The sequence below is a fragment of the Mixophyes fleayi genome, chromosome 9, assembly GCF_038048845.1.
Source record: "Mixophyes fleayi isolate aMixFle1 chromosome 9, aMixFle1.hap1, whole genome shotgun sequence".
Lineage (NCBI taxonomy): Eukaryota > Metazoa > Chordata > Amphibia > Anura > Limnodynastidae > Mixophyes > Mixophyes fleayi.
In genome coordinates this window covers 90,674,955-90,702,881 of record NC_134410.1, presented here as the reverse complement: position 1 = coordinate 90,702,881, position 27,927 = coordinate 90,674,955, and the positions used below count along the sequence as shown (strand labels likewise).

Sequence of the window (27,927 nt, the reverse complement as noted above, 5' to 3'; positions counted from 1 at the left end):
TCCAAATCAAGAAAGGGGATAAGTGGAAGACTGCCTTCAACACTCAGTCGGGACATTATGAGTATCTCGTAATGCCATTCGGTTTATGCAACGCTCCGGCAGTCTTTCAGGACCTAATCAACGATGTATTACGAGAGTTCCTTGGGAAAACAGTCATTGTTTATCTGGATGACATTTTAATCTATGTCTCAGCATCGTCAGCATGTCCGCCAGGTTCTATTGAAATTGCGGGATAACCTGTACGCAAAACGAGAGAAATGTGAATTTGAGGTGTCCACAGTGGCCTTCCTGGGGTACATCATCTCCTCAACAGGATTCTCAATGGATCCTGCTAAAGTCCAGGCAATACAAGATTGAGTCCTCCCTACGAACCTGAAGGCCATCCAAAGATTTCTTGGATTCGCCAATTACTACCGAAGGTTTATTGGCTCACTTTCCTCTTTGATGGCTCCTATCACCGCTCTCACCCGAAAAGGAGCTAACCCACCTGAGTGGCCCCCAGAAGCATTAGCAAGTTTTTCAGCTCTCAAAGCTATATTCATCTCGGCACCAGTTCTTAGACACCCTGACCCAGAACTTCCGTTCATTGTGGTGGTGGACGCCTCGGATGTTGGTGGTGGTGCCATTCTCTCGCAGAAAGACCCACAGAGTAAAAAATTACATCCTTGTGCCTTCCTCTCTAGAAAGTTTTCGCCTGCTGAAATAAATTATGATGTCGGAAACCGTGAATTGCTGGCCATTAAGTGGGCATTGGAGGAATGGCGACATTGGTTAGAGGGAGCTGCACATACCATTACCATCTTCACTGACCGTAAAAATCTCCAATATATTCAGACCGCAAAAACTCTGAATCCCAGGCAGGCCCGCTGGGCCTTGTTCTTCACCAGGTTTAGGTTCATCACCACATTTCGCCCAGGTTTGAAAAACACTAAAGCCGATTGTTTGTCTAGAAGTTTTTTGGCATGTCATCCTCAGCCTCCTGACCTGCTGCCTATTGTCCCTTTGACTTCTATTCATCTGGGACTAACCCGGGATCTGGGAGCCACTATTCGACAGTTCCAGAAAATTGCTCCAGTTCAGACCCCTGTGAATAAATTGTTTGTTCCAATTCATCTACGAAAATCCGTTCTCATGGAGAGTCACGACAACCGTTCAATGGGTCATCCTGGAATTCGTAAGACCATTGAAATTCTTTCCCGTTGGCTTTGGTGGCCCACCTTATTTGCTGACGTGGAGACTTATGTCCGTGCATGCCCTGAATGTGCACTAAATAAATCTGCTAGGAACCGTCCTTCTGGTCTACTGTTACCCTTGCCTACTCCCAGCAGGCCTTGGACCCATCTTTCCATGGATTTTATTGTTGACCTTCCAGTATCCGCGGGTCATAACACCATTTGGGTAGTCGTGGACCTATTCAGTAAGATGGCGCATTTCATTTCCTTACCCAAATTACTTGATGCCAGGACCTTGGCCACCTTGTTCCTTACACATGTCTTCCGTCTCCACGGTCTTCCAGAAGACATCGTCTCGGATCGAGGGTCCCAGTTTATTGCACAATTTTGGAGATCTTTTTGTAATTCCATTGATATCAGTATCAGTCTGTCCTTGGCTTATCACCCTCAGTCGAATGGTCAGAGAGAACCAACCAGTCCCTGGAACAATTCTTACGTATCTATGTTTCCAAGTTTCATGATAATTGGTCGTCTCTGTTGCCCTGGGCGGAATTCACCTATAACAATTCTTGCCATTCCGCTACACACACACACACACATCCCCATTCTTCTGGAATCTCGGGTTTCACCCAAAATCTGATTCTTTCGCTTACACTGTTCCCAGGGGAGATTCCGGAACACCTGTTTTTACTACCAGGTTGAGGTCTGTTTGGAAAAGGGTGCATTCTGCACTAGGTCAAGCCTCCCAAAAATCTAAAGCCTTTGCTGACCGCCATCGTGCTCCATGTTCGTTGAAGGTGGGGGATCGAGTCTGGTTGTCCACACGAAACATTAAGTTGAGGCAACCCTGCAAGAAGTTGGGCCCCCGATACATTGGACCATTTGCCATTATAAAACGGATAAATCCAGTAGCATTCAGGCTTAAACTACCACCTTCTTAAAAAATACCCTCTACATTCCATTGTTCTCTTCTAAAGAAAGCTGCTGCTCCCAGAAAATTCAGTCAGCCTTTCTATAACAGGCCTCGGCCTTTGATTGTAAACGGATACCACAAATACATTGTTGAAAAGAATCCTTGACTCAAGGCCAAGTGCATTTCCTAGTCCACTGGAAGGGTTACGGCCCAGAAGAGAGATGTTGGATACCACAGAGGCGTCTCCATGCTGAGAGGTTAGTGAAGGAATTCTTTAAGAAATTTCCTACTAAGCCTGGATGTCGGGATTCCTTGACCCCTCCCTCAAGGGGGGTACTGTTAGTCGCGGCGGCCGCAGGCACCACTGCGACTCTGTCTGTAGTCCTCCGGGCGTCCCGGCGGTCACTATGACGACCGGGACGTCACTTTCTGTAGCTTTGTCCTGGTTGCCTGGGCAACAACCGGGACGCTGGGGAGCTTCTGGCGCCGCGCCCGGCCAGCTGTCAAACAGCCCGGCACGTGCGCACAAGGGACTTCAGGGCCAGCCCCTCAAGGCTGAGTTCAGCCAGCCAATCAAGGCGGATTAGGAAGAATGGTTACTGCTGGCACTCTGCTATTCCCATTGGCTGCAGGCTCTGCATGTTCATCAGTCTGCAGCTGAGGACACATTCTGGTCTGTGTCCTGATTGGCCATCTGTACTATTTAAGGCAGTGAGGACTAGGCCTCAATGCCAGTTATAGCGTCCTGTCCACAGTTCTGCTGCCTGCTTGTTCTCTCTGCTTGGTGTTAAAACCTGTGACTGACTTCTCGTGTATGACCCTCGCTTGTTCCTGGACCTTGAATCTACGCTTCTGACCCTGACCATTTGCCTGAAAACCCGGATTCTGCTCCTCCGCCAGTGCCCCTGACCTTTCGCATGTCCCTGGATTCCGAACCTGTGCTTGTGACCTCTGACCTTGGTTTACTCTGCCTGAAGCTCACGCTGCTGTCCGCCAATCACTCCACTCCTGGGTTTTCCTTAGCCGGTATACGATTCTCGACCCTCTGTCAGCCTGCGGCCAAGTCTGTCCCCACCACTAGGGGCTCCAGCGAACACCAGGCTTTCGGAGTAGACTCCGAGTTTTATTGTGCTGGCTAGGGAGTTACTATAATATATATATATATATATATATATATATATATATATATATATATATATATATATATATATATGTTAGGATCAAGTTGTTTTGTTCTTTTATAACCGTGTCACGCAGTGGAGAGAATGGGCTCTCACACAATATATATTTTCAGATGATTTTTATTATATTGTAAGTATTGTTGATATAAAGATTCTTAGCTGGTCAAGGTAGTTAGTGGGTGTACACATTAGGCAAATGTTTGAAAAGTCTGTTAGAAACTCCACTGAAGTTGGTAATTAGGAAGTTTCCCCATGTGATATTCACCCAGATATAGACTCCCATGAGTAAGTATTTGTTAAAGGAAAAGAGGCAATACAGTTAGCTTTTTCTGTTGAAAGTGTTCAGAACACAGCCATTATTAGTATCTGTGTAGGATTTTAAATGTCCTCTCCGTATCTCAATATACTAATCCGCGTCCTGGATATGAGTCACATGTTATCTTCTGCTAACGTGACTCAAGATGACGAAACTTTTGATTAAACAACAGGCATTCTCCTGGCAGGGTACACCCAGTCTGTTCTGTTCTTGAAATTCTATCTTGGCGAAGTGGTCCAGGTCTAATCTTTGGTTGACCTTTCAGCTCATCAGTCTGTCATCACAGACTTGTCTGTCTCTTCTATGGTGGTTAATGGCAGACAACCTGAACAAGGGCTGCTGCTTTTCTTTCTGAGTTTGGACCATTCTGACTATAGATGCAAGTCTTCACGGATGGGGTGCTATGGCCTCCCTGGAACTCAGGGCAGTAATGAACTCTGACAAGAGCTCAATCTGTTCTGAAGGGCAGACCGGTCTGAATTCAATCAGACAACACCATGGCTGTTGCATATATAAATCATCAGAGGAAACCAAGAGTCCCCCTAGCGATGAAAGTGTCTTGCGGAATCGTCACATGGGGAAGTGGGGTCGGTCGAAGTTGGATATGATGGACTCTCGGCACAACCACAAGTTGGACAGTTCGAGAACTTGTGATCCAGAAATGATTCTAATTGATGCCATGAAAATGTCATTCTAGCAATACCCATGCTTCCTCCTTTTCTCAAGAAAGCCAAGAGGAAAGCAGTTCCAGTCATTTTGGTGACATTCTAAGGATGGTGACAAGGCCAGGATCGAGGCTTTCACCAGGGAGGAGTGCTAAGTGGTAGTTAAGCAGGAAGCAGAGAGGTAGTGGATGGAAGGCAAAATTTTTAGGTAGGAAGCGGAGACAGTGGAAAGCATAAAGTTATATAGGACAGTAGCTAACTGATGTGTGTAACTCTTGTATTGGCGGACAAATATGCAGACTATATCCAGGTGAATCAAAGCTTCTATTCATCAGGCTTATACCAGTTCTAGGAAGCTGGTTCCACTCCCTCTACCAGATCAGTGAGCGCTTAGCATGGAGCATGGCCGAGCAGCTATGAATGACAGCCATATGGTTCTCCATCCATACCTTTACAAAATTCTACCATTTCTCTATCCTCCTTTGGGGGATATTGGATGTATATAGTAGGGACAGAGCGAACTGACACTTTAAAACTTCTGTTAACTAAGCCCTAGCTCCTCCCTCTCTATACCACACTTCCTGCTAGCTTTAGTTTAAGTGTCTGGCGAACGGGCTGCGTTTGGGCTGAGTAGCGGCCCAATTCTGTTAATTTACCTTTATTTTAATGTTTGTTACTTTTATTTTATTGTATTTTACTATCGGAGGCTTTTACCTCCTGCTCTTGACAGCCGTCGGCTCACTGAACCACGTATGTGGCCGTCAATCCCCGCTCCCCTGCATTCCCCGGCTGCCGCTGTGGAGGGTCCACATCAGCGGTTAAGTAGAGCAGCACCCCCCTCCCCGAATCTCTACCCTGACCTGCACATTAAAAGAAACACACTGCCGTGGCTGCAGCTGATAGTTTAACTACCGGCCACGGGTGACAGATGCGCAGGCATTTAAACTGCAGCGCGAAGCACAGACGGCTGTGCACTGTCTGGAGGTGGGGATCGGAGGTACCGTGGAGGTGCTTCTGCTGCCAGCCCCTCCTCTCCCATCATTCAGATGCCCTCCTAGGAGCCGGGCACAGTCACCGCAGGCTGTGCCTATCCTCCTTTGCTGACTGCCAGTTACAGCCACTGCATGAGGTGGGATGGCAGCAGGTAAGTGTAGCCTCTCCCAGCACAGTTCTTGGAGAGGGGCTTTAGTAAAATGCAGTGTCTCCCCAATTTCGACTGCCTCTTACTAGGCGCAGTAATTGGGTTAAAAAATAAATAAATCTATTTTTGCTTAGAGGACTGGGTGAGGCTAGGGTCACTAAGATAGTGATCCCTGCTAGGCACTGGATTGGTGGAGTGGGTTGTCCTGCTGGACGGCTGCCAATCCAGTGCTGGGCCCTTGGGGAAGTGTTTTCCTCTATTGAGCTTCCTTCTTGGTGGTGTCTCACTCCTTTTGTGTGTAGACACCAGAATAGGTAGCCATTATTCAGCTTCAGCTTTTCCCTTTTTCTCTCCTGTAAGGTAACAGGTTGGGGGTTGGTTGTTTCCCAGGGTTTTTGTCTTTTAGACTGTAGGCTGTTTTGCAGGCTCACTCTCTGTACTAGATTTGTGTGCTGCTTGTCTTATATACTGTGGTTTTTTTTCACTGATTATTTGACTGTTATCTGTTAAAATATCAGGGAAAAATCCATGTGGGATAAGGCTGGTGTAACTTCTATGTTGAAGTTCACCTGTGCCGCCTGTAATATTAAGTTACCATCCAGACAGTCAGGCACGCATGCCTTGTGTGCAGCCTTTCAGTCTCAAGATTGCATGCCACGTGTACCAGCAGGGGCTGGTTCTGACTTGGTGGAGCCCAATACTGTGGCTGAACTTCTCCAATTGGTGCGGTCCTCCAGGCAGGAAGATAGAGAGAGGACGATTTTACTTACATTAAATCCATTTATCTAATTTAATTTGGTGATATTGTGTTCCCACCTCTTGGTCAGTTTCTGATTGTTGAAGTGTGAGTTTTTTTTTAAATTAAAAACTAGGTCTGGTGATATGGGGTGGTAGAGGGGAGCTTCAGACTTTGAAATCGGAATCCGTAAAATGGATGGGGCTACACCGAAAGATAATCTGATTGATAGATATATAGATATATAGATATATAGATATATAGATATATAGATATATATATAGATATATAGATATATAGATATATATATATATATATATATATATATATATATATATATATATATATATATATATATATGTATTGTTGAAATCGTATAATTGTATGAGCAAAAGTATATTCGTTAATATTGTTTTATCGTGCGATTGCACTCAGTATGCCACGCTACTCATTGCATGGCGCGAACACGCGCCTTACTGATGCCTGAGACTGGATTCTTGGCGGGAAAGTCGGAGCACATCCCCTGGAGAGATGACCCCCACCTTTGGATATTTTTGTTTGAACTAGCCTATGACCTGCAACATCCTGGACCTTCCTGAAACCTGGACCAATAGAAGCAAGCCACATCATCTGCATTGTTTTACTGTATTTCTAACTGCATATAAGCAGGAGCTCTTCATCTAGTGAGCAGTCTTCTTTGACCACAGACTTCAGACCTGAATGACTGATTACTGAATCCAGAGCGACTGCGATAAGCAACTGCTGTACTTATTTTATTTCGATTGAATTATTCTGCTACTTTTGGATAATAAATCATTGTGCGTTGGAAACACAAATCGAGATTCGACAATCGTTATTGGATAGCGACAGAAGGTGCATAACAACTTCATTCCTTCAGATGAATTTCTACCTCTTTATTTATAAAAGCGCCTCTGAGAAACACTTTGAAGATATCCCATAAAGTCCCTTGACTAACAATTTGAGCATTGTCATCAAAATATCCCTCCCACATATTGACTAGATTAGATCCTTCACCCAGCAAGATTAACTAGAAGGAATTGAGCTACCAGAACCGAATCAAATACCTTCATCAGAGGAGAGGGGCCATTGCCAGCATCATTGGTGAGTAGGCTGAGATACCTCTGGGCGCTCTAAGTGAAAGGGTGTGGCAAGTTGTAGAAGGACAAGAAAACAGTCTAAGGTGGGGGGTGTCTAATTCTCCAGACATCCACTAGTCCCATTTCTTCAATTATACTGGCCAATGTCAAGGAGATAGTAAAGTTAGGAGATGTTGATTCTCTACAGCTGTCTAAGATCAGGTCCTTCGTACTATTGAACTCTTTCCAAACATATGACTGTGGTGGCATGTCTTGGTAACACATCTACTACTCTCCTGCTTAATACCCCATTTCAATCCTTTTTTCTGCCAAATCACTGCACCTTTTCCCTTGAAAACTATTTCCACTAGGCATCAACTTTGCTGGGTTTTGACTGTATTTGCAGTCATATCTGACTTTTTGCTTTTCACTGGGCTTGGCTGTTCGCTCTAGATATCAATTTCTATAGCGCTCTAATGCCAAAGTGGGACATAAACACACATCACAAAGATGACCTGCTATACAGCAAATTAAGAGACCAATGATTTTGGTGTTCTGCTATATTATCTAATTGCTTTTCATAGTCACATGCTACTTATTATCCACAGTGAACCCACATATACCACACATCACTATGATTACTAGTCTAGCTGTAAATGCTGATAGTAACAGTGTTCCATATATTGTACACAGATGTTTTGTCTGTGACCTCTCACTGTCATAGATGAATCCAGTAAATTGCAAAAATAAATGGATAACAGTACCGTTTTAAGTTCAGCCTTGTAGTTGACGTTGCTCCTATAGATTATATTCCTCCGATAATTGGAAGTCTTATACCAAATGATCAGAACTTCCCTCCCGGGATTCAAATGTGGCACCTGATATAACGTGGATGTATAACCTCCAGCGGGACTCAGGACAAACGCTGTGTCGTTTTCGGTACTTGTATGTTAAATCTCCAATAACATTCCGTTTGTCCACTTCTCAGCTCACTTGTCAGCTTGATGTTACGATATTACGAGCTCCCCTCACTGGCGGTACGCTCAAACCCACGTGTCCAGATCAAAACAAGACCAAAGTAATGGATAAGTATCAACAACTTTATTGTACCTTACAAAATGCACATCGGTACTTACACGTCAATTTAAAAAGATGTTCCCAATTCCCATCAACGCGTTTCGTTCCTCTCTGGAACTTTATCAAGAGTATACATCTGTGATTCCTCATGTCCTATATACCTATGGTGCTGTATCTATTGGTCAGTGTTAATCATTCCCAAATTGGTCTATTTAACCCTTTAGTTACTCAAACCTCAACGTTAGTGCATCCTCATATATCATACACCATTTACTGGATTCATCTATGACAGTGTACAATATATGGAACACTGTTACTATCAGCATTTACCGCTAGACTAGTAATCGTAGTGATGTGTGGTATATGTGGGTTCACTGTGGATAATAAGTAGCATGTGACTATGAAAAGCAATTAGATGATATAGCAGTACACCAAAATCATTGGTCTCTTTATTTGCTGTATAGCAGGTCATCTTTGTGATGTGTGTTTAGGTCCCACTTTGGCATTAGAGCGCTGTAGAAATTGATATCTAGATATAGTATTGAAGATTTGGGGGAGTCTGCTCTACAAGCTGCTTATATTAGTGTGGTTGTGTTTACTAGATTTGAGCGCTTATCCATAAAATTATCTATATGTACTTGGCTGTTAGCTCTGATGAAATCACCTCCAGGTGATGAAACGCGTCAGTTAGGAGACATTTCACTGTGCTGTTTAACACTCTATTGAGTGTAAGTGTATTGCAGCTTACACTTCTATCACTCTACTAAAGGCTCAGTTATCGGGAGCTAAGGAAATTTGCCGTTTATCATAGTCCACAGGTGCTTTTCTCAGCTGTGCCACTGCTCTGAGAGACGGGATTGCTTGTATTCTCCTTCCGGAGCTACAGACCATACACATAGTGTTGGGCACAAACGAGTACACTGAACAACAAGAATCGATTCCAGCGTGCATCCAGACTGTTGCACAGGACTAATGTTTCAGACCAGGTCTGTATCGTGAAACCGCTGATTGCGGTGAGTGGGACGGATATTTCCAAGCAGAGTAAGACCGTGGACTGACGGTAATTATATGTATTAGCTCTTTTCCCATACATGTTGAGGAACTTTATATTCTACTACACCGGAGGGAAGATCAGTACTTTATTCAAGGAAATTTGCCATTCTGTACTCTTCGGTGTGGCCACACCGCTGTATCAATTCAATCTGGATTCTGTGGTAGTCTAAGCCATTGGAGAGTGTACCAGTCACATCAATACACTTTTGATTTATGGTTATCAAAATATCAGATTTATATCGCTCTCTCTTATCTAGCTTTTTTAAGCTGTACAAATTGTATTTGTTATTAGTGTACTGCAGTTTACATTTTTAGTGCACTGGCCAGTGATTGTCTCATGTATTGTTATGTTTTTATGAATAAATTGTTATTTTTTAACTCACAGATTGATTAGTGGGTGCTGTGTGCAATCAGTTACCAGCGCTGTTATTTGTGCTTTTTTTGGCTGTTAGCCCTGCCTGGTTAAAAGATCAGGAATCCCTTCTATTGAAGAGAGGAGATAATCCAGTCTGATTAGGCTCAATTGTAAAGTCTTATAAAGTGTCATCACTGAAGGACACAGTAGACAAGCCCATCTCAATCACTATGCCTTTCATTAAGGCCAGATATGAGAGAACCAGCCCACACAGGTGACCACCACTGTTAAACAGTGCACTCAGCGCTATAAATCCCAGGACCGCTCAGTCTTCTTTCTGCCGGGATCAACACTGGGATGGCTGTCCAACATGGTGCAATAGAATAAAGAGTTTGTAACATCCTCTGGGATACCCTGGACAAATCTCTTTCATCCTGAGATGCAATATAATACACCCCACTGAGAGCATAACAAAAAGTCCTTACTGATGCCTGAAACACTACAGAAGACTATGACTAGAAGGTACCAGAATCTTGTGGATTTAACAACATCCATGCTTTGGGAGGTATGCGTGATAATTGAAACTTAGCGGAGGGCTTCATTTTGAGGGAACAAACCATCTCTCTCTCGTCATATATATTCTGTCATAAAGGGCAACAGTGGTCAGTTTGCAGCAGTTATATTGTAAAGATATGCCAGCTCCTCCTCTGCAAATAAAGCTAACGCTTCCAGGCCAGCACAGCCCCCCTCCATGCCAGCTGATCCTAATAGTCCAGAGAGAATAGGTGAGGTGTAGGTGTTTTCCGTGATCCATCAAGACTTACAAAAAATTAGTGCATGGGTGAGGGCCAGCACAGATTATTTACAAATGAGTATATCATTACCCCATGATAGGGGAACTTTCCAACCTGGCAACACAAATAAATATTTGCAGACAAAAGCCTTCTGATTTGGAAGGTAGGAACAACTTGAATTTTTGTGTTTGCTTGAAAGTGAGGAGGGTTCTGGCCCAGAAGCTTTCATGGAGGACTGGCTCATTCGAGAGTTAGGAAAAGAAGTCATCAACCACAATTCATTTTAAAGGGAGCACCTTTTTTTCCATTGCAACCTCCTCAGCCTGGCCCCTCAACATAAGTTTATAATTAAGCTTCTAAATTATTGCAACTCAGTCTTCAAGCTAGTCACATAACAAGGATGATTAAAGTTCGAGAGTCATACTGTGTGATAGTCTTTCCAGACTTTGCTATAGAAGCACAAAAAAAGTCAGCTTTGTGATCTTCAACTCCCATATTCAATGCTGTTCCCCGCCAGAACCCACATGGTGGTGGATGGCATAACTCACTATTTCTCATCCTCTCTTGAAGAGGCGGATTCTATGTCTTTTAACTGGGAAAAAGGCAATGTGTGTTTCACTACAGGTTGATATGCTCTGTAGTGAATTTCCCTAGAAGCCTTATTATGGCTGGATCACTTATAAATAACTTATGTAATATATTTAAATTATTAGCGCAGTGTGCAAATTTATATCATTACGAATGTTCTGATTTTTGATATTGCGTATTAGAAATGTACCGATATTTTTTTATATTGTGTGTATTTCAGTATAGGGAATGTATTGATTTCTAATGCCCTGTGCCAGATCAGACTAAGTCTGTTTTGCCGATAGCAGGAAATGCTAAGTAAGTCTTTTCATGTGAAGGGACAAACACCTGCTTTGGCCTGAAGCCCCGGCAGAGGGTAGTTACCTTTGTGCATGTCTAGTTAGAGAGACAGGATGCCTTCTAACAATATGGACAGCACATTTGAGGAAATCAGTTTTGTTGTGCAAATTAAACTGTGTTAGATGTAAGATTAGATTATATCCTGATCTTAAAATTATTGAATGATTTTTCAGTTTTTGCAGAGCCATCTAGGATCAGGGGGCGGTGTTACAACCGGCTGACAGTTGCGTCAGAATCTGTATAAAGAGGAGCTCTTTTAGACCAAGTATCATACAATCTGTAACTTCTGGAACGATTACTAGTACCGCAAACTGGCACATGTAACTGTCTTTATTAGGACTAGTGGAGCTAATAAAACATCACTGCTTCAAGAACCTCCTTTGACGACTACTCACCCTGCTGCAACTCCTGTGACCTCTAGATTAGACCAAATCTAATCCGTTATACGGCTGTTCTGAGGTTGGGACCCAGCACTCTAGTACCAATGCTTTGCCTGCTACAGGCAGCTCTGGCCAGTGTGATAGGCCAGTGGGAACCATCCGACGCAACCCTAATCTGAAGGCAAGAGATAAGGTGTACCAGCAAAGGCGTATACTAGCAGCAAGAGTTACCCAGAAGGAAGCGGTTCTAGATGCTGGTGTAGGAGCTTAATGGTGGTAGCAGGCTCCTCCTACTGCAACAGGAGGGGCGTAATTGGGATAAAGAAAGGAACATGGCAAGGCAAGCCCAACTAGTCCACAACAACACAACAGACATGGTGGCATAGGAGGTCCATCATGTCACCCTTTACTATAAGAGAACTTTCTGCCCATTTTTGTTTGTTCACCCTTTCTTTCTTGGTTTTATTACACTTAGTGGGTAGCAATTGAATAAGAGGGGTTATGGTTGGGGGTTCTTTGTTGAAGGTGAGTATACCATAGTTTGAGATGACTATACAAGTTGGGATGGGTGAGAATAGACGTACCATAAAAATAATATACCAATGGTCCTGTTTTAGCACTTCTCATATTTAAACTGTTGTTATAAATGTGAAATGTTATGTTGTTTCCCCCCCTTTTATGCTCAGCACTGGGTGCGAGGGAAGCTTGAAAGAAATGGATATCATCTCAAAAAGTCCTCATCATCCAAAAACACAACAGTATCCCTAAATCAAAGTGGATGTAAGTAAAACTGTTGCAAGGGCTTGGTTTGCTCATATGGAATTTAAAAGGCCAGAATGATCAAATTAAAAGATTCCTTGTTTTGAGCCTGGTTAAAAAAATATAGCTCCAATTTGACATGTGCGGTAGAAACACATCTTACATGTAGCAAGATTCTGGCCCTTAAAAGTCCTTGGGAGGGATGGGCATATCATGCCATATACTCCACTAACTCAAAAGGGGTTTTTGTCCTTTAAAAAAAAATGCTTTGAATGCTATGTGCTGATGTTTAGTTGTCACTGACCTATTGTTCTTGGCACCAATTCTGTATCGCCAAGGAGTGACTGGGGGAATAACAGAATTTTATAATACACAATCACCCCCTTCGAAAACATTTAATGACTAGAATAAGACAAAATGTCATGATTAGGAGATTACTCAGTTTCAACATGAATAATTTATTTTAACTTGATGAATTTTATGTATTTTTCCTCTTTTTGGGAAGGAAGATGGGGCTCTATGTTGATAGTCGATATTAGTAAATTATTTTTATTTTGTGGGGAAAAAAAACCAACAAAATAGCACCAAATAATTCTTCCTTTAAATTTTTTTAAAAACCCCAAAATTGTACCTAAAATGTAATCGACTTATTCCAGAGGTAACAATTATGGGTAGTTCACATAACAACTGAAAGTTATAGTGACAAGAAAAAAGGTAAATAATTTAATTATACATACAGCTTTTTTTCCCATCTTTATGATGGGAATCAGAGAAAATTGGACTGGCAGTAAATGGAGGAAAATTCACGTGTTGTGTCATTCGCACATTTTTTTATGTATTCATTCCAAATCTCCCCTACAACAAAGCAATCTAATACAAATTGCATCACTATGGGACACACTCATGAAAATGCATACTTGGAGGTATATTTACTAAACTGCGGGTTTGAAAAAGTGGAGAAGTTGCCTATAGCAGATTCTAGCCGTCATTTTGCAGAATAAACTAAATAAATGAAAGCTAGAATCTGATTGGTTGCTGTAGGCAACATCTCCACTTTTTCAAACCCGCAGTTTAGTAAATATACCCCATAATCTCTTCATGGGCAGGGAGTGATGCATGTGCAGGCTCCATACTTCTCCACAATTGCTCCATGGGCTCTCAATTTAGTGCTGATTGCAATGCAGCATCCGCCTTTTAATCCAGTAGACTTGATGGACTTCACGTTTTTTAGCCGGAAGAGTACTTTCCTGAGAAGGCACCTGTGTCACACACAGATTGGAACATAAAACTCTGGTTTATGGACCAGGAAGAAATTTGAGTAAATACTCAAAACTTTTTTCTGTTCTGGAATGGGAATAAATACTGCCTCCGAAAAATGGGGCTAGATGCCTTCCCTTATGGCAAATCATTTTGCCCTGCCTCTGAGAACACCTGTGGTGAAAGAGCACCTTGGCGCGTATTTCAGATTATTTATCATGCTTTACAATACTTCTAACCCAGGCTTATGTGGCATTATTAAATTACTGTTCCCAGGAAACAGAAGCAGACAAGCTTCCATCACAAGAGTTTCCAGGTGGGTATCTTGCCAGTCATGATGACTGCTTGATAAAGGGCTTGGAAGCTGGTTGTCTAGCAGCCCAAGCCCATCTTACTCACTTCATCCTTCCTCAGGGAGCAGAGGACTGACCCCATGAGACCTGAGCCGTTGCCTTCGCACAAGGATGAAAGGAGCAAAACCTAGGGCCCTTAAGCCGAGAAGCATTAACAGAGCATAAAAGGACTCTCACACCTTGTGGCTTTAACAATGATTATATCCTGTTCGGGACTAAACAGGACCTCTCCTGAAACATGGAAGAAACTGCAGGGTTCTATTGGACTGCATTCGCATCCAGGTTAGAATCCAGAGGCAACGACGTGCAGAGACTGAAATTCTAGCACCATATCAATGGCGGCTTTAACCAGATAATCTGAAGCCCACTCCACCAGACTTGGCAAATCCGGTTTTGGGCTCTCAAATTGTAGACCCTCGGCAAGTTGCTCCAACCACCTCTCTACTGCCTTATTGACCAAAGCTGAAGGGTTTCACTGAGGTCCCGATGCCGTGTAAATGGTCTTAAATGTGTCCTCAATTTTCCTATCTGTGCTATCCTGTAAGGGAGCAGTGTTTAGAATCAAACTGGTGCCAGTTTTGGATAGACAAGCTATGGGAGCATTCACTTTTGATGGGGATTCCCATTTTCCCATACGCTTACTAGGAAGGGGGACCTCAATCTGTGCGAGACCTGAAAAGTAGTCAGATTGGGCCCACGCTCCATGCTTTGCTAAGCAGGTCCTCCAACGGAGTATGTATAGAGAGTAAGGAGCTTCAACTTTGATGGTATAATTGAAGGTGTCCAAGTTCAAGTCACCGCACTCTAAGTTTTTATCATTCATCCCTGGAGGGCACTGGGATATAAACAGCAGTTCTGGGATGCCTTCTCTCTCAATATCCCAACCTTCTGTATGAGCCAGTCCCTACTGCAAGCACTGGCGATTTACACACGCCTAATAGTGCTGTTTACAGAATGGTAGTAACACCATTAGCTAGCAATAGTAGGTATTCCGGAAAAACTATTAAAATTCTAATTGATTTACTAGGTACAATTGTACATAGTAACACTCCACCAAAACACACTGCATAGAACTAATAAGCAGTGGTAAGACTGCAGAAATGAAACAACTACTTTAAAATCTTTAAAATGACTGCTCTAAACAAATTAAAATAGGAGAAAAGAATGGCATAAATTCCTTTACTTTTAAAGACACCATAATAATGGATAGCTTCCTTTCACTGGTTCAGTAGTGCGACAACAAAAAACACACCCCGACTGGTATATAAAGGTTATTCCTCTTCCCCTGTGTCTCTGAGTGACTTCCCAAGCTTACTTCTGAAAAATATAAAATACAACAATACAAGCATGGGTGGGAAAATTGGACAGCAGGAGTCTCTCAAAGAAATAGAATTAACAGCAAATCTATTCTTTTCTCCTTCTGACTCTGTGGAAGCCATAACTATGGTAAGTTCAGAGCTATGCAATAGGAAGGGCCACATAAACTCTTACTTGGAAGCTGAACATCTCTTAAAAACTGAGCATCAGAGGTGCATAGGATATCCAGTTTATGACGACTTATGACATTATGAACAGATGACCATCCAGCTGTTTTGCATAGTCGCGCCACAGAGAGCTAAGACTTCCCTGGCCAAGATGCTGCAACTGCTCAAACCGAGTGGGCCCTGATGATCTCTGACACCTTGCAACCACTACTCTTGTACACATGTTTAATGGCTTATCTGATAAAATTGGGGATTGTTTGCTTAGAGGGAGCTATTCTGTCTTATTGATTCCTTCTGTTCCAGACAGACATATGGAAATTGCTCTAACTAGATCCAGTGAATGTAGTTCTCTCATCTCATCATTTGTATGTGGCTAAAAGGATTATAACACCACTCCTGATTAATGTGGAACCTAGAAACAACCTCAGCAGAATTCTGAAGGTGGCAACTAGAAATTTCATCCATCTCCAGGATCCACCTGCACAGATTCAAAATTTATCAGACATCCGAGTGTTTAGAACTAAATTAAGGTCCCATGGATGAACAAATCCTCTTTACGAATTGTAATAATCTATATCAAATCTTGTGGGGCTAATCTTGTGTCCAAGAATAATATCAAAGTTGACACAAGAGTGAATTCTGCAAGCTTTTTCCTGAACCCATCCTTAAGGAAGACCAGCATTTGCGAAATGGTGTCCGCTACTGGATTCAAACTGGATCCACACCATGAGACAAACTTCTTCCAGATCTGTACTGGATATCTGAAGAAATCAGTCATCTGTTCGGATCTCCCTTTTGTTCTAAGCTTGGTCCTCTCAATCTCCAGGCAAACAAATCTAGCTTCTTTGGATCTGGATACAGAATTAGACCTTGGCCAGTGATCAGTGGAAAATGAGGGATTTTTGCTCTTAACCCTAGGGGCCACGAGCAAAAATCCAGTTTAAAATTACCTTATTAATGGTAATACAATTAGCGCCGCGTTATTTCCTAGACTAACATGGCCAAATTGAATCGGCTCCATTGAAGGAAATGTGTCATCCAACACAAAGTGGTCCTGTGTAAAATACTAATTGACCCCTTAGTTACTCATTAAATCAATGAAAAAAAATTAATAATTGGGTTCAGCTGGATTAGACACAATCAGACTTTATAACTGCCAGCCAGCACTGTTGAATTGAAATATCACTTAAAAACAACGTTTCCAGCAATGAGAATTTGGCTAAAAGGTCTCAACAAGCAGCACAGTTTGCTGCGATCAAAAGAAATTCCATGAGAGATGAAGGAGACAAAAAAAAACATTTTCACACCACTGTATCCCATCTGGAATGTCCATGGAATAGTCAGATCATCTGTCCCTTCTGTTTTTGAACCCCTGGTTTGAGTGAAAAACCTGGGAACCATTGCATTTCTTGTACTTTGTTGCCATGACATCCACTTGAGAAAGGCCATACCTTTGGTCTCTCCAGCAGGAGGTGTTCCAGCTACTAGTGCAAACTCCAGGGTAAATCTGCTTTTGACTGAGGTAATCTGCTATTACGTTCTGTGCTCCTACTATATATATAATGCTAATAGTGAAATCTGACTCTTTTCTGCCCATGTGATGATCTTTGTCAGTTCTATCAAGGCTCGACTTTTGGTGACCCTTTGACGATTTATGAAGGATACCACTGTTGTGTTGTATAAAAAAAATCTGTGATGTGTTTCCGCTTTCCATACTGCGCTCAATTCCAAGAGGTTTACATGAAGATTTTATCTCTATTTGTGACCACTTGCCTTACACTACTTGTTCTTGAAGGTGCCCATGATTAAGCCTATAGAGCAAAACGTGCTTCAGGTTGTACGAGGTGTATGACGTTACAGACCCGGAAGTTAGGAGTTGGCCAGCGGCAAGTATCGCGTCTCAGAGAATAGGGTATTATTAACATGCTGCACAGATGTGAGAAAATTGGATAAGTCAGTACATAGTGAACAATGCACGAGCATTGTGGATAGACCAGTATGACTATGGTTATGTCCACGCATTTACGTCTGAAGGAACACACATAGGCTTTATCTTGTAGAAACACGATATACACAAGATCAAGACATTAACTTCCAATATTGTTTGCCAATATAAAATTAAAACATTATCTTCTAATACAGTTTGCCAGTATGAGAATGGTAGAAGTTAGAGGATAGTATATTCCTTCATTAGAGTGACTTACCTTGTGAAGAAACTGTATAAACAGATAGGGAATGAGAGTATTATTTTACCTATACCCTATTATATAGGAAACCCCAGTAAAGTAAACCAAATGGGGAATTACCATATAGGGAAATCACTATGCAGGGATCAAGTCTGGATATAAAAATATTTGTTTCCCTATCTTGTTCTACCATTTCAATGATTATCTAATAAATAAACATAAATCTTTATATTGGCTAACAACCTATGTGAGTACCTCAGCCACCTGATATTTCTGACTATCTTCCCTCAAGAAATAACCTGAGAAACAACCAACTATTAGGAAAAATCTTCCTGATAATGTATTATAAACTAATGGAGAAATCTTTAACACAGCTACAGTGTAACTATGCCCATCATAATTAAGATGATGAGACACTATGTTATATGATGCGTGTTGTCAAGTTGATTTATTCTTGACATACTGAATAAATATCTTGGGTATTCGTATAGATACAAGTTAACCCGTGCATGATACTCATGCATTCTAGTCAAATCAAGCTACTTAAGGTGTTAAAAAGGGTCTTGTCATGCATTTGGACCTAGCCCAGGCCTCCTCAGGGGAATAGCGTTACTTCCCGATGCAAGCGCCCTTTTTTAACGTGGTTTTGTCCACATGTCACCACCTCATCATTCTTCTCCATCACCTCATCCTTCATTTTCATCGCCACATCTATCCAGATGTCTATCCAGACACAGGGATCTCTCTCAGCGGTCCTGAGTATCACACTCCTCTCGCTCTGTCACCCCCGGCAACCACCAACCACTCCCCACTGTCACCCCCGGCAGCCACCAACCACTCCCAACTGTCACTTCTCCTTCAAGAAATATATATATATATTTTTTTTAAATCTTTATAAACACTTTTAACAATTAACAAATTAAATTAACAAATTAAAAACATCTTAGTATACCAAATTTCAGCCCTTTCTGAGTTGTTTTTTCCACACACACTAAGAATTTAGTAGGTCAGTGTATAACTCCTCCCAGCAGGTGGCGCTGCAGCTTGATTTTATTTTTTCCACACACACACACACAGACTAACACACGCCACTAGACATTTATATTATAGATACTTACATCTCAACTACAAGAAATTGAATATCACAAAACGAAGTTTAATAAAAACAATGACACTATTTCTCTCATCAATATGAGGTTTTATTAAATCCATAATGATACCATACTAGAGGATTTTTCAAGGACTATAAGAGTACAGATTCCTGGACGACACACTATTCATACAGATCCCAGACCAGCTCCACAGAAGGGTCTGAAAAATTTTAATCCACAATTTTCCACACCTTTTTAGCTATTCTGATTTTAATATTGTCACCTTTCTAAGTCCTGGCTAAGAATAAACATGTTTTAACTTATCATTAATAAAAATGATTTTAAGATTGTAAGTGGACTGGAGTGCTTCAGTATCAAACTCTAACCCTGTGGCTAAGTCCACACTGTAAACAGTTATCTATTTGCTTAGTTGCGGGACCACCCCCTCACACAATACAATGATTTATATGTATATGATAGTGAGGATAGTCCAATCCCTTGAGCGAACTTAAACCTCTCTCTTTGTGAATGAGCTACCCAACCTGTAAGACAAGCATCTGTTGTTATAACCATCCATTCTGGTTCCAGCAGTGACATCCCTTTTGCTCTGTTGAGCTTAGTCAACATGAGCGACTGTCTGGTGATTTTTGACAGGGCAATGTCCTAACTCCGAGAGACTTTTTTCTAGTTCCATTTTCCTTATGAACTTGACATCTTGTCCACAGAATTATTCCTATGTCGGATGAGAACATTCCCACCAAACTCTTTGAGTCTTGCATTTGAACCTGCAGCTGGCGAGCTAGGGACTGGATATTGAAACACCTTTCTTGGGACAGTAACACTATACAGTGTTACTGTCCAAAGAAAGGTGGAATTCTGTGTATTTCGAAACACAAGACTTTTTTTTTAATGAATAATATGACTTTTCAGCTTCATTACAAACAACCATGCTGATTCAGAAACTATTATTTAAGCAGCATTGCAATGAACACAGACTTCCAGACCCTCCACAATAATGTCATCCAAATATGGCTATATATTGACTCCTTTGTCCTTTAGTTTCGCTATATGTGTTACCAGTACCTTGGTAAACATCTATGGAGATGTTGCCACCAAAACGTCAGGCAACTGAAATTGAATTGTTGACCCAGTACACAAATTCTGATATATTCCTGTGACGAACAGCCACAGGAATATGAAAATAGGCATCCCTTTGCCTATGGACAGGAGTATGGGATACAGACTCCATATTTAAATGCCTGGTATGGTAAACTTTTCAAATCCAGGATTTTGAGAAAGGATCCCAATATATCTTTCTGACTAGAAACAGTCTGGAGTTAAAACCTTTGTCTACTTCACCTGCTGGAACCAGAGGAAATTCTTGAGACTGTAACAGTGTTTGCAGACTGTCTTGTAGGGCTACTAATTCCATCCTGGAAAATTTAACTTCATGCTGACCAAAACAGGTCCATTTGGGAGTAGAAACTAAATTCTAGCTTGTACCCATTTCTTACAATATTCAGCACTCATTGATCTGTGATGGGGTGAGACTACATGTCTGCTAATATGCCATTATGCCCACTACTGGTATTACTGGGGACTGATTTTGGCAATAGCCATTTCTGAGTTTGCCGATTTGACCTTCCTCCTTTGTTCTTCAAGAAAGCAGTTAGACCTGCTCCAAAGGACTTCAGTATAACAACGTACCATTTACAGTAACTCAGTAAGCTCTTACTGCTGAGATCAAAGCCACTTCAGATTTCATTGTAATGCCAGAAGAAAACTTGAAAGAAATGAGACTTTATAAAACCGCAACATCATCCCATCCCTGGGGTCTCTCTAAAGGGAACCCCCATTCTCAATAGGAACCGTAGTCCTACAAGACAGACTTCCTGCAGAAGCAACAACTTTAAGTGTACACTTCATTTCTGGACCTCCGCATCATCAAAAGGGTACATAACATCAAGCCTGCCTAAGTGAGGCTGACTGTGTCCAGTTGATAAATACCATATCCTTTAAATCTTGATGTCATGGAAAAACACTACCTTTTACATTACGTTGTTTAATTAGAAATTTTTTGGATCTCTTGTGGAAGGTTTAAATCCATGCTCAAATTCATATATTTTTTTTTTTCCAGATTAAACATACTGGGAAACTCCTCATCTTACACAGACTCATTACTAGAGGATTCCTCTACATCTGCTTGGGAATCACAGTCTGATTGCTCACATTTAACTTTGTCTATGCTTGTTTGAGCATCTGCTTCTTTAAGCCTTGTAGGGCACAGAAATCCTCTTTAGTGATAACTACCTCTTATGTTCATTCTATGAAATCCTTATATTAGTCTGGTGGCTGTCTTTTCCCCTTTGATTGGGACTTAAATGATGCAAAATACAATCATTCCCATTTTATCACAGGCGCCACACATATGTTTGTATAATGCTGCATTTCAGACTCTACAAAAGTACTGAAGATCATTAATTACTAACTAAATATAAAAAAAAGATTTCACATAAAATGCCCCTATGTTTAGCTACTTCAGCTGTTTGGGATCCGACCCAGGTTCCACTCGTGAACTGTGTGTAGCAGATTCAATTTAAATAACATTTTCCTTTTGCAGCGACAGCTCCAAGTAGCTCAGTGCAAATATGTCTCCTGTTCCTCAATACTTGCGGTGTATGACATCTGACACGATCTCCATGTATGTGCCACAGGCAAACTCAATCCGGTGCCAAATTCAAAATTATTGCATGAGCACAGCTCTAAAGGTAGCGTCTGATGCACCCCGTGTAGCCAGCCCCTTTGCAGCGCACTACTGCTCTATCGCGGCATTCTCCAAGGAAGGTAAGCCCCCACTCAAAGAAATTAAAAAACCTGCACAACGTATGCTAGAGACAGGAAAAGACACAGGAGAAGAGGAGGAGCTGCCTTATATGCTAACTGGGATGTATTTTTTGCTACCTGTATACCAAAACATAGAAAGGAAGATACCTATAGTTATGACTGCATAGAGTCCAAAGGGAGAAATACTGTTTTGGATGGTGAAAATCTGTAACCTTATGGCAGAGAGGAAACTAAACAATTCAAGTGTATTACTATCTAAAAATACTGTACAATCATATCCTAGTTTAGTTTCGTACATACATGCAAATGTAAAGGTAGTGAAAAATATTTACATTTACTTCAGCACAAGTGAGAGCGTAAATAAATATAGGTATGTGGTCACTTGGGAAGTGTCCCTTTCTGCTAACCAAAAACATGTATTTCCACAATAACTAAGTAAGCAGCTGGATTAACTTTAGGCAGGAAAGACAAGATGAGAGGATAACAAGTTTCTTACTTGCTTGAACTGCTGTGTTCTGTGTAGACTGAATGCTTGACCAACCAGTTTTGTAAAAGTTTTTTCAGACTCTTCAATACATCAAGCTGCAGAGACAATGTAATAATAGTTAGCTTCCATTCAGAGCACTTTGTAGAATAGACTAACTCATAACATACATACTTTTCCACTAATCACCAAAGTCCACAGATCAGGATGATAGGTATGAGTGTGCTGTGAACGGATCACATGTGGCCCAAATATTGCGCTTGTCTGATGAACAAACATTCCAGCTGACCGCATTTTTACAGAAATGCCAACAGGTTTTGGAACAATCACAATCAGATGGTGATTTGGATTGCTTTTTTTTTTTTTTTTTTTTTTTTAGAAGGTCTATGAATGCAAGATTTTAGAATCAATGTGGTCTAAAACTACCAAAACGGCCATCAAAATATCTAAATGTATGGGGTTGCTATAGACTTTATTTATTTTTAATGATATAGTGCCAGCATACTCCCCAGAGCTTTACAAGTGTGTACAAAAACAGCAATAAAAGACTGACTGGGTTTTAAAAAATACAACAAAGCGTTGATAGCCCTGTTCGGAAGCTTACAGTCTACAGTAAAATAGGAGGTTAAATGCCATGTATAGCATATTGCTTCAGCCAGATAGCAATTGGAAAAAAAGTTTAGTGGGGCATTTTGATCCAGCCAGTCCGGTCAAAGAGTTTCTGTATATTGAAAGAGAATAAAATTGGATTTTTAAACTTGCGTTAAATTTCTCTTATCCACTGGATACTTTGGGCAATAGAATAGGATCCATGCGTGCAGGCACTTTATTCTTCTTAATAGTTGTCCGTAATCACTCCCCACTCTATACCCCACTAGTGTAAGGCCCTCAGTTTATGTTTAACCAAGCCCCAAGTTGTAACCTCATAATAAACTGGAAGAGGAGACTTGCATGGCAAAGCTGTCACCTCTGAAACTCTTATAATAGTAGAAATGGCCAAAATTAAGACTTTTTTTTATGTCACAAATTTTTAAATCTACAGAATCCAGTGGTTCAAAGTGTGAATGCTGTAGCGCATTCAAGACTAGGTTGAGATACCACAGGGGCACTGGAGGGACATAAAGAAGTTGTACGCTGTAAGAAGTACAAAGCAGTGGAGGCTGAAATCCTAGGCCCAATAAGTTTTAAACTTCCAGTTTGGCGAATTCCACACCTCATCCGACAAAATCATCTAGCTCGGAGGTAGGAGCAAAGGAAACCATTTTTTCGTATTCCTTTAAAACAAAGTCAGTGCAGTTCATCTACCCTCTGATGATCAGAAGGGATAGCCTCCCGCCTAGGAGGAACAGTCAGAATCTGCGGTTGGGGTGCCACCATTCATTTGCTTAGATGAGGTGGACGACGGAGCTCTAACCAGGCTCTGAAGTAGCCAGAATTCTGGTTGAACCAGGATCCTTGAGTACAGCAGCCACAGGACCTGCAGAACATTGGAATGTCTTAGTCACTGAATCTGCCAAACTCCCTGCAGAGCCAGAGGGAATCTAGGAAAAACTGCCGTACCAGGTACGAGCCAGCTGTGCAAGCTCAGCAATAGTAATGGCGAGAGATCAAGCCCAGGCAGGCTCCGTCATTTCAGTAGCACAGCCTCCAAGTGCACATAGGACCTGATCCTAAGACTGGCATACTGTGCACCAAGCGTCTGCTCTTGAATGTCAGAATACAATTTGGAATTGCATCCAGCACAAGTAATACTTTGTCATATAAGTAACCTCAGCCTTATCCCTAGAAGATCTCCCCCTATCTGACATGATAGACACAGAGGGAAGAAAAACACAAAAAGACAAAAGCAGCACACAATCAGACAGAGAAAATGAGCCTACAAATACAGCTCGAGAGCCCATCCAGTCAAAAAGAGGGACGGACCACTCAGAAAACCCAGCTACAGACCTGGTACCTAACAAAAGAGGCCTGAGAAGGGGAGTGCTGGGGCTCCAAAGAGGGCTACTGTTCTGGCGATCTGCACACAAGGAGCAAGTGCCTGCCAAGGAGGAAGCATGTGCCCCCTGGGCCCAAAACTTCATTGGATGTCATCCAAAAGGAGGGCTCCCTCCACCACTCCAGTCCCTAGCGAGGGCTTACATCTAAGTAACCCCCACCTCACAACTGCTTCTAAAAGAGGCAGCCTTGAGACCATGTAGTCCTCCTCTTCAGTCTATACACTCACCCAGCTCTTGACACTCTGGCAGCGCTCAGGGAGGGAACTACGCAGAGTGGGTGGAGCCTAAAGAAGTGTCTTGAAACCTGGGATTGGATCAAGTAATGAGTGTGGAATAGAGGCAGAGATCATGGGCAGAGTGGAGGTGTCGAATTGGGAGATATTGTGAGACAACAGTAGAGATGCATATTGGTGCAGGGACTACAGAACAAAACAGCAGGAGAACGTTTTGCAAGGATATTTAATCTAGCTGCTGCATTCAAAATATAATGTAGGGGTTAGAGTCTGGTTAAGGGAAAAGGAAGGGAATTGCAACAGTCAATATGAGAAATAATGAATGCATGAATTAAAATTTTTGCAATCTCTCGCGTTACATGTGCATATGGTGAAAATGTTTCTTAGATGTATGTAACAGAATTTGGATGCAGACAAGATGTGGTTCTGAGTCAAGGATGACACCTAAACAGCGAGCTTAAGGAGTTGGGTTTATTTTGAATTGTCCACAGATAAAGAGAAATCAGATAGGCAGCCTCTGCTGACTGGAGGAATAAGGATTTGATATAATCTGTAAAAAAGGTGTCTTGGACATGTTAAGAAAATGATTATAAATAAGATAAAGATAAGATTTTTCTTTAGCACATAAATATCTATTTGCAGGCGGGAGTCTATTTATAGAAGATAAAAAAAAGGACAAATAAAATTTAACTTTAAATGGCAGCAGAAGGTGTACGTGAGGGGGATGGCTAACTAAAAGATTGTGGCTTGTGAGTGATCCTCCCATTTTGCTGTTGTAGGAACTTTAATGTCAATTTAAAAATAGCATGTCAAAATAACTCACTTGAAAATAAAGTGATGATGAGACAAAGAGCTGTGTTAGCGTTTCAAACAATAGACTTTCAATATCTGAAAGGAAAAAGAAAAAAAAAAAAGTAAAATACAATTATTTTCTATTAAAAAAACATGGAGTGAATATTAAGAAACAGAAACCATAACTCAAATTTTGCACCAATTTATTATGTTATGCAAAAATTATTACATTTCTTTATGACTAGGCCCAGTTCACAATTTCTGCTTAAATGAAGCTTAAACCCCCTAATCATTAATTCCTTTGTATATTCTACTGAGCTTCACATTACTATTAGTATAACTCCAGAAAGTTACCCAAAAAATTAAATGTGTGTTTTTATTAAGGTCTGACAGTTAGAAGACAGAGAAATAAAGATAGGTATCCGCAGCATTGGCAGATTCAATGTAAGGTGTATCCAACAAAATCCGACATGCAAGTCATTGATAGATCACCTAAATTATTCACCTTTACCATCAAAGCCCTAAACACCACTACCCCTTCACAGATCCCAAATCTCATATCAAAATGCTATCCCTCTCGCCATCTTCAAACTACCTCTGACCTGCGCCTTTGTCTTGTCTCTGGTATCCATCTCTCACTCCTACCTACACAAGACTTCTCCCATGCTGCTAAACATTTATGTAATTACCCACCACTCCCAATCAGACTTTCCCACAGCTGTAAAATCAGACGCTCTGAAAACTCATCGAATTATTTTTTTTATAGAGCCGACATTATACCCGATGATACACTGATGCACCCTTATAACTATCCCAATCTCAATTCTGAACCAGTTGCTCCTCTTGTTTCAGCTGCCCTTCTTCCACATTCATGTCTGAATTTTAATTTATTTTTTCTACCTTGTATGTCCGTTTTCATGTACGCACTGTTTTCCTACTGTACGTCGCTGTGGAGCACTGAGGTGCCTTACAAATCGACAATAATATTAAAATTTATACTGGATCTATTAGAGCTGGCAGGTTGAAAATTCCTCTGGAAAGTCTCCCCTGAAGCTACCTGCGTCTCATCTCTCTTATGGAAATCTCATAAGCCTACACATACTTTAGAAACTTACATTGTACCACTGCAGAAGCATAGGTTTCTGATTTGGACTGGACTGTACACAAGGTTCACAGTGATTCTATGTCCAGAAACAGACAAAAACGCTTTCTGGTTACATCAGTAGAACCGGAGAGTCACTGACATTTTGACTACTTACCTAAGGCTATATTTCCATAATGCTGTAATGCCCCAACGAGCCAATTTTAGAACTAACGGCTTTTAAGTAAACCTCGCTGATGTATATGGGTGAAGAGAAACTGGGAAAAGATTTCTAACTTTACTCAGCATCAATATTTCCTTTTCAGACTCCTTGGCATCCAACACCAATGGCTTTATCCTTAGTCAACTGAGCAGAGACCGGAATCATTTCATACCCCCAGAATATATATAGTGTGTTATTCTGTTGTTCTTTTGTTATTAATGCTCGATAGTCTTTACCTTGCACATGTACATATATGCACACATACACATATATACACAGATGCACACATATACACACACCTGTGAACCAGCGACAGGGTCATGGGTGCCCAAGGCTCACTGATGCACATGGAGAGCGAAGGCTAGTCCATCTATTCCAATCCCACAGAAGAGCTACTGTAGCACAATCTGCTGACAAAGTTAATACTGGGTATGAAATAAAGGTGTCAGAACACATGGCAGTTTTCTGCATAGCTGCAGATTGGTCAGAGTGACCATGCTGACACCTTTCCACCCTGAAAGTACCTACAATGGTCCCGTGAGCTCAAGAACTGGACTATGGAGCAATGGAAGAATGTGGCCTGGTCAGATGAATCACGTGGACAGTCGATGCGTTGTTCTCCTGGGGAAGAGATGGCTCTAGGACGCACTAGGGGAGAAGGCAAACCGGCAGAGACCATGTGATGTTCTGAGCACTGTTCTGCTGGGAAAACTTGGGTCTTCGCATTCATGTGGATATTACTTTGACACGTACCACCTACCTAAATATCTCTGACGGCACTGGCCTTCTTCAGCAGGGTAATACACCCTGCAAAAAATTTTCAGAAATGGTATGAGGAACATGACAAAGCGTTCAAGGCATTGTGAGCTCAGATCTCAATCAGATCGAGCATCTGTGGGATGTCAGAGCCATGGAGGCCCCATCTCGCAACTGCACTAAAGGATCTGCTGCTAATGTCTTGGTGCCAGATACCACAGGACACCTTCAGGAGGTCTTGTGGAGTCCAAGCCACAATGGATCAGAGCTGTTTTGGAGGTACAAGGAGGACCTACACTTATTAGGCAGAGACGTTCAATAGAATAAAAACCATTTGACAGCTCAATCCCATCACAAAGAGTGAAGGGATTAAGCCCTCTGTGTGCCACCGATAAGACTACAGTCTTATTTACACAGAAAGAAAACCGCCACCTGACTAAGCCCCCTATTAACTATTGTCTAAGGGCCCATCGTGGCTTTCTAAGTACCCCTCTTCCAGTACTGAGGGAGAGGTTAACACTGACCATCTGCAGCTCATCCATTGTATGGTGGAAGCAGAGGTTGGGGGGAAGGGGAGGTC

At 41.7% G+C, this 27,927-nt stretch overlaps 1 protein-coding gene across 1 annotated transcript in view; it reads right to left on the bottom strand.

Annotated features, from left to right (window-relative positions):
- Positions 1 to 27,927, bottom strand: part of CENPI (centromere protein I) — a 156,593-nt gene that overhangs the window by 38,134 nt on the left and 90,532 nt on the right. Inside the window, exons 14-15 of the mRNA XM_075184668.1 lie at positions 25,319 to 25,383; positions 22,278 to 22,363 (exon numbers count right to left, since the gene is read on the bottom strand). Coding sequence (XP_075040769.1) covers positions 22,278 to 22,363; positions 25,319 to 25,383 — 151 coding nt within the window. The remainder of the gene's footprint in view (positions 1 to 22,277; positions 22,364 to 25,318; positions 25,384 to 27,927) is intronic.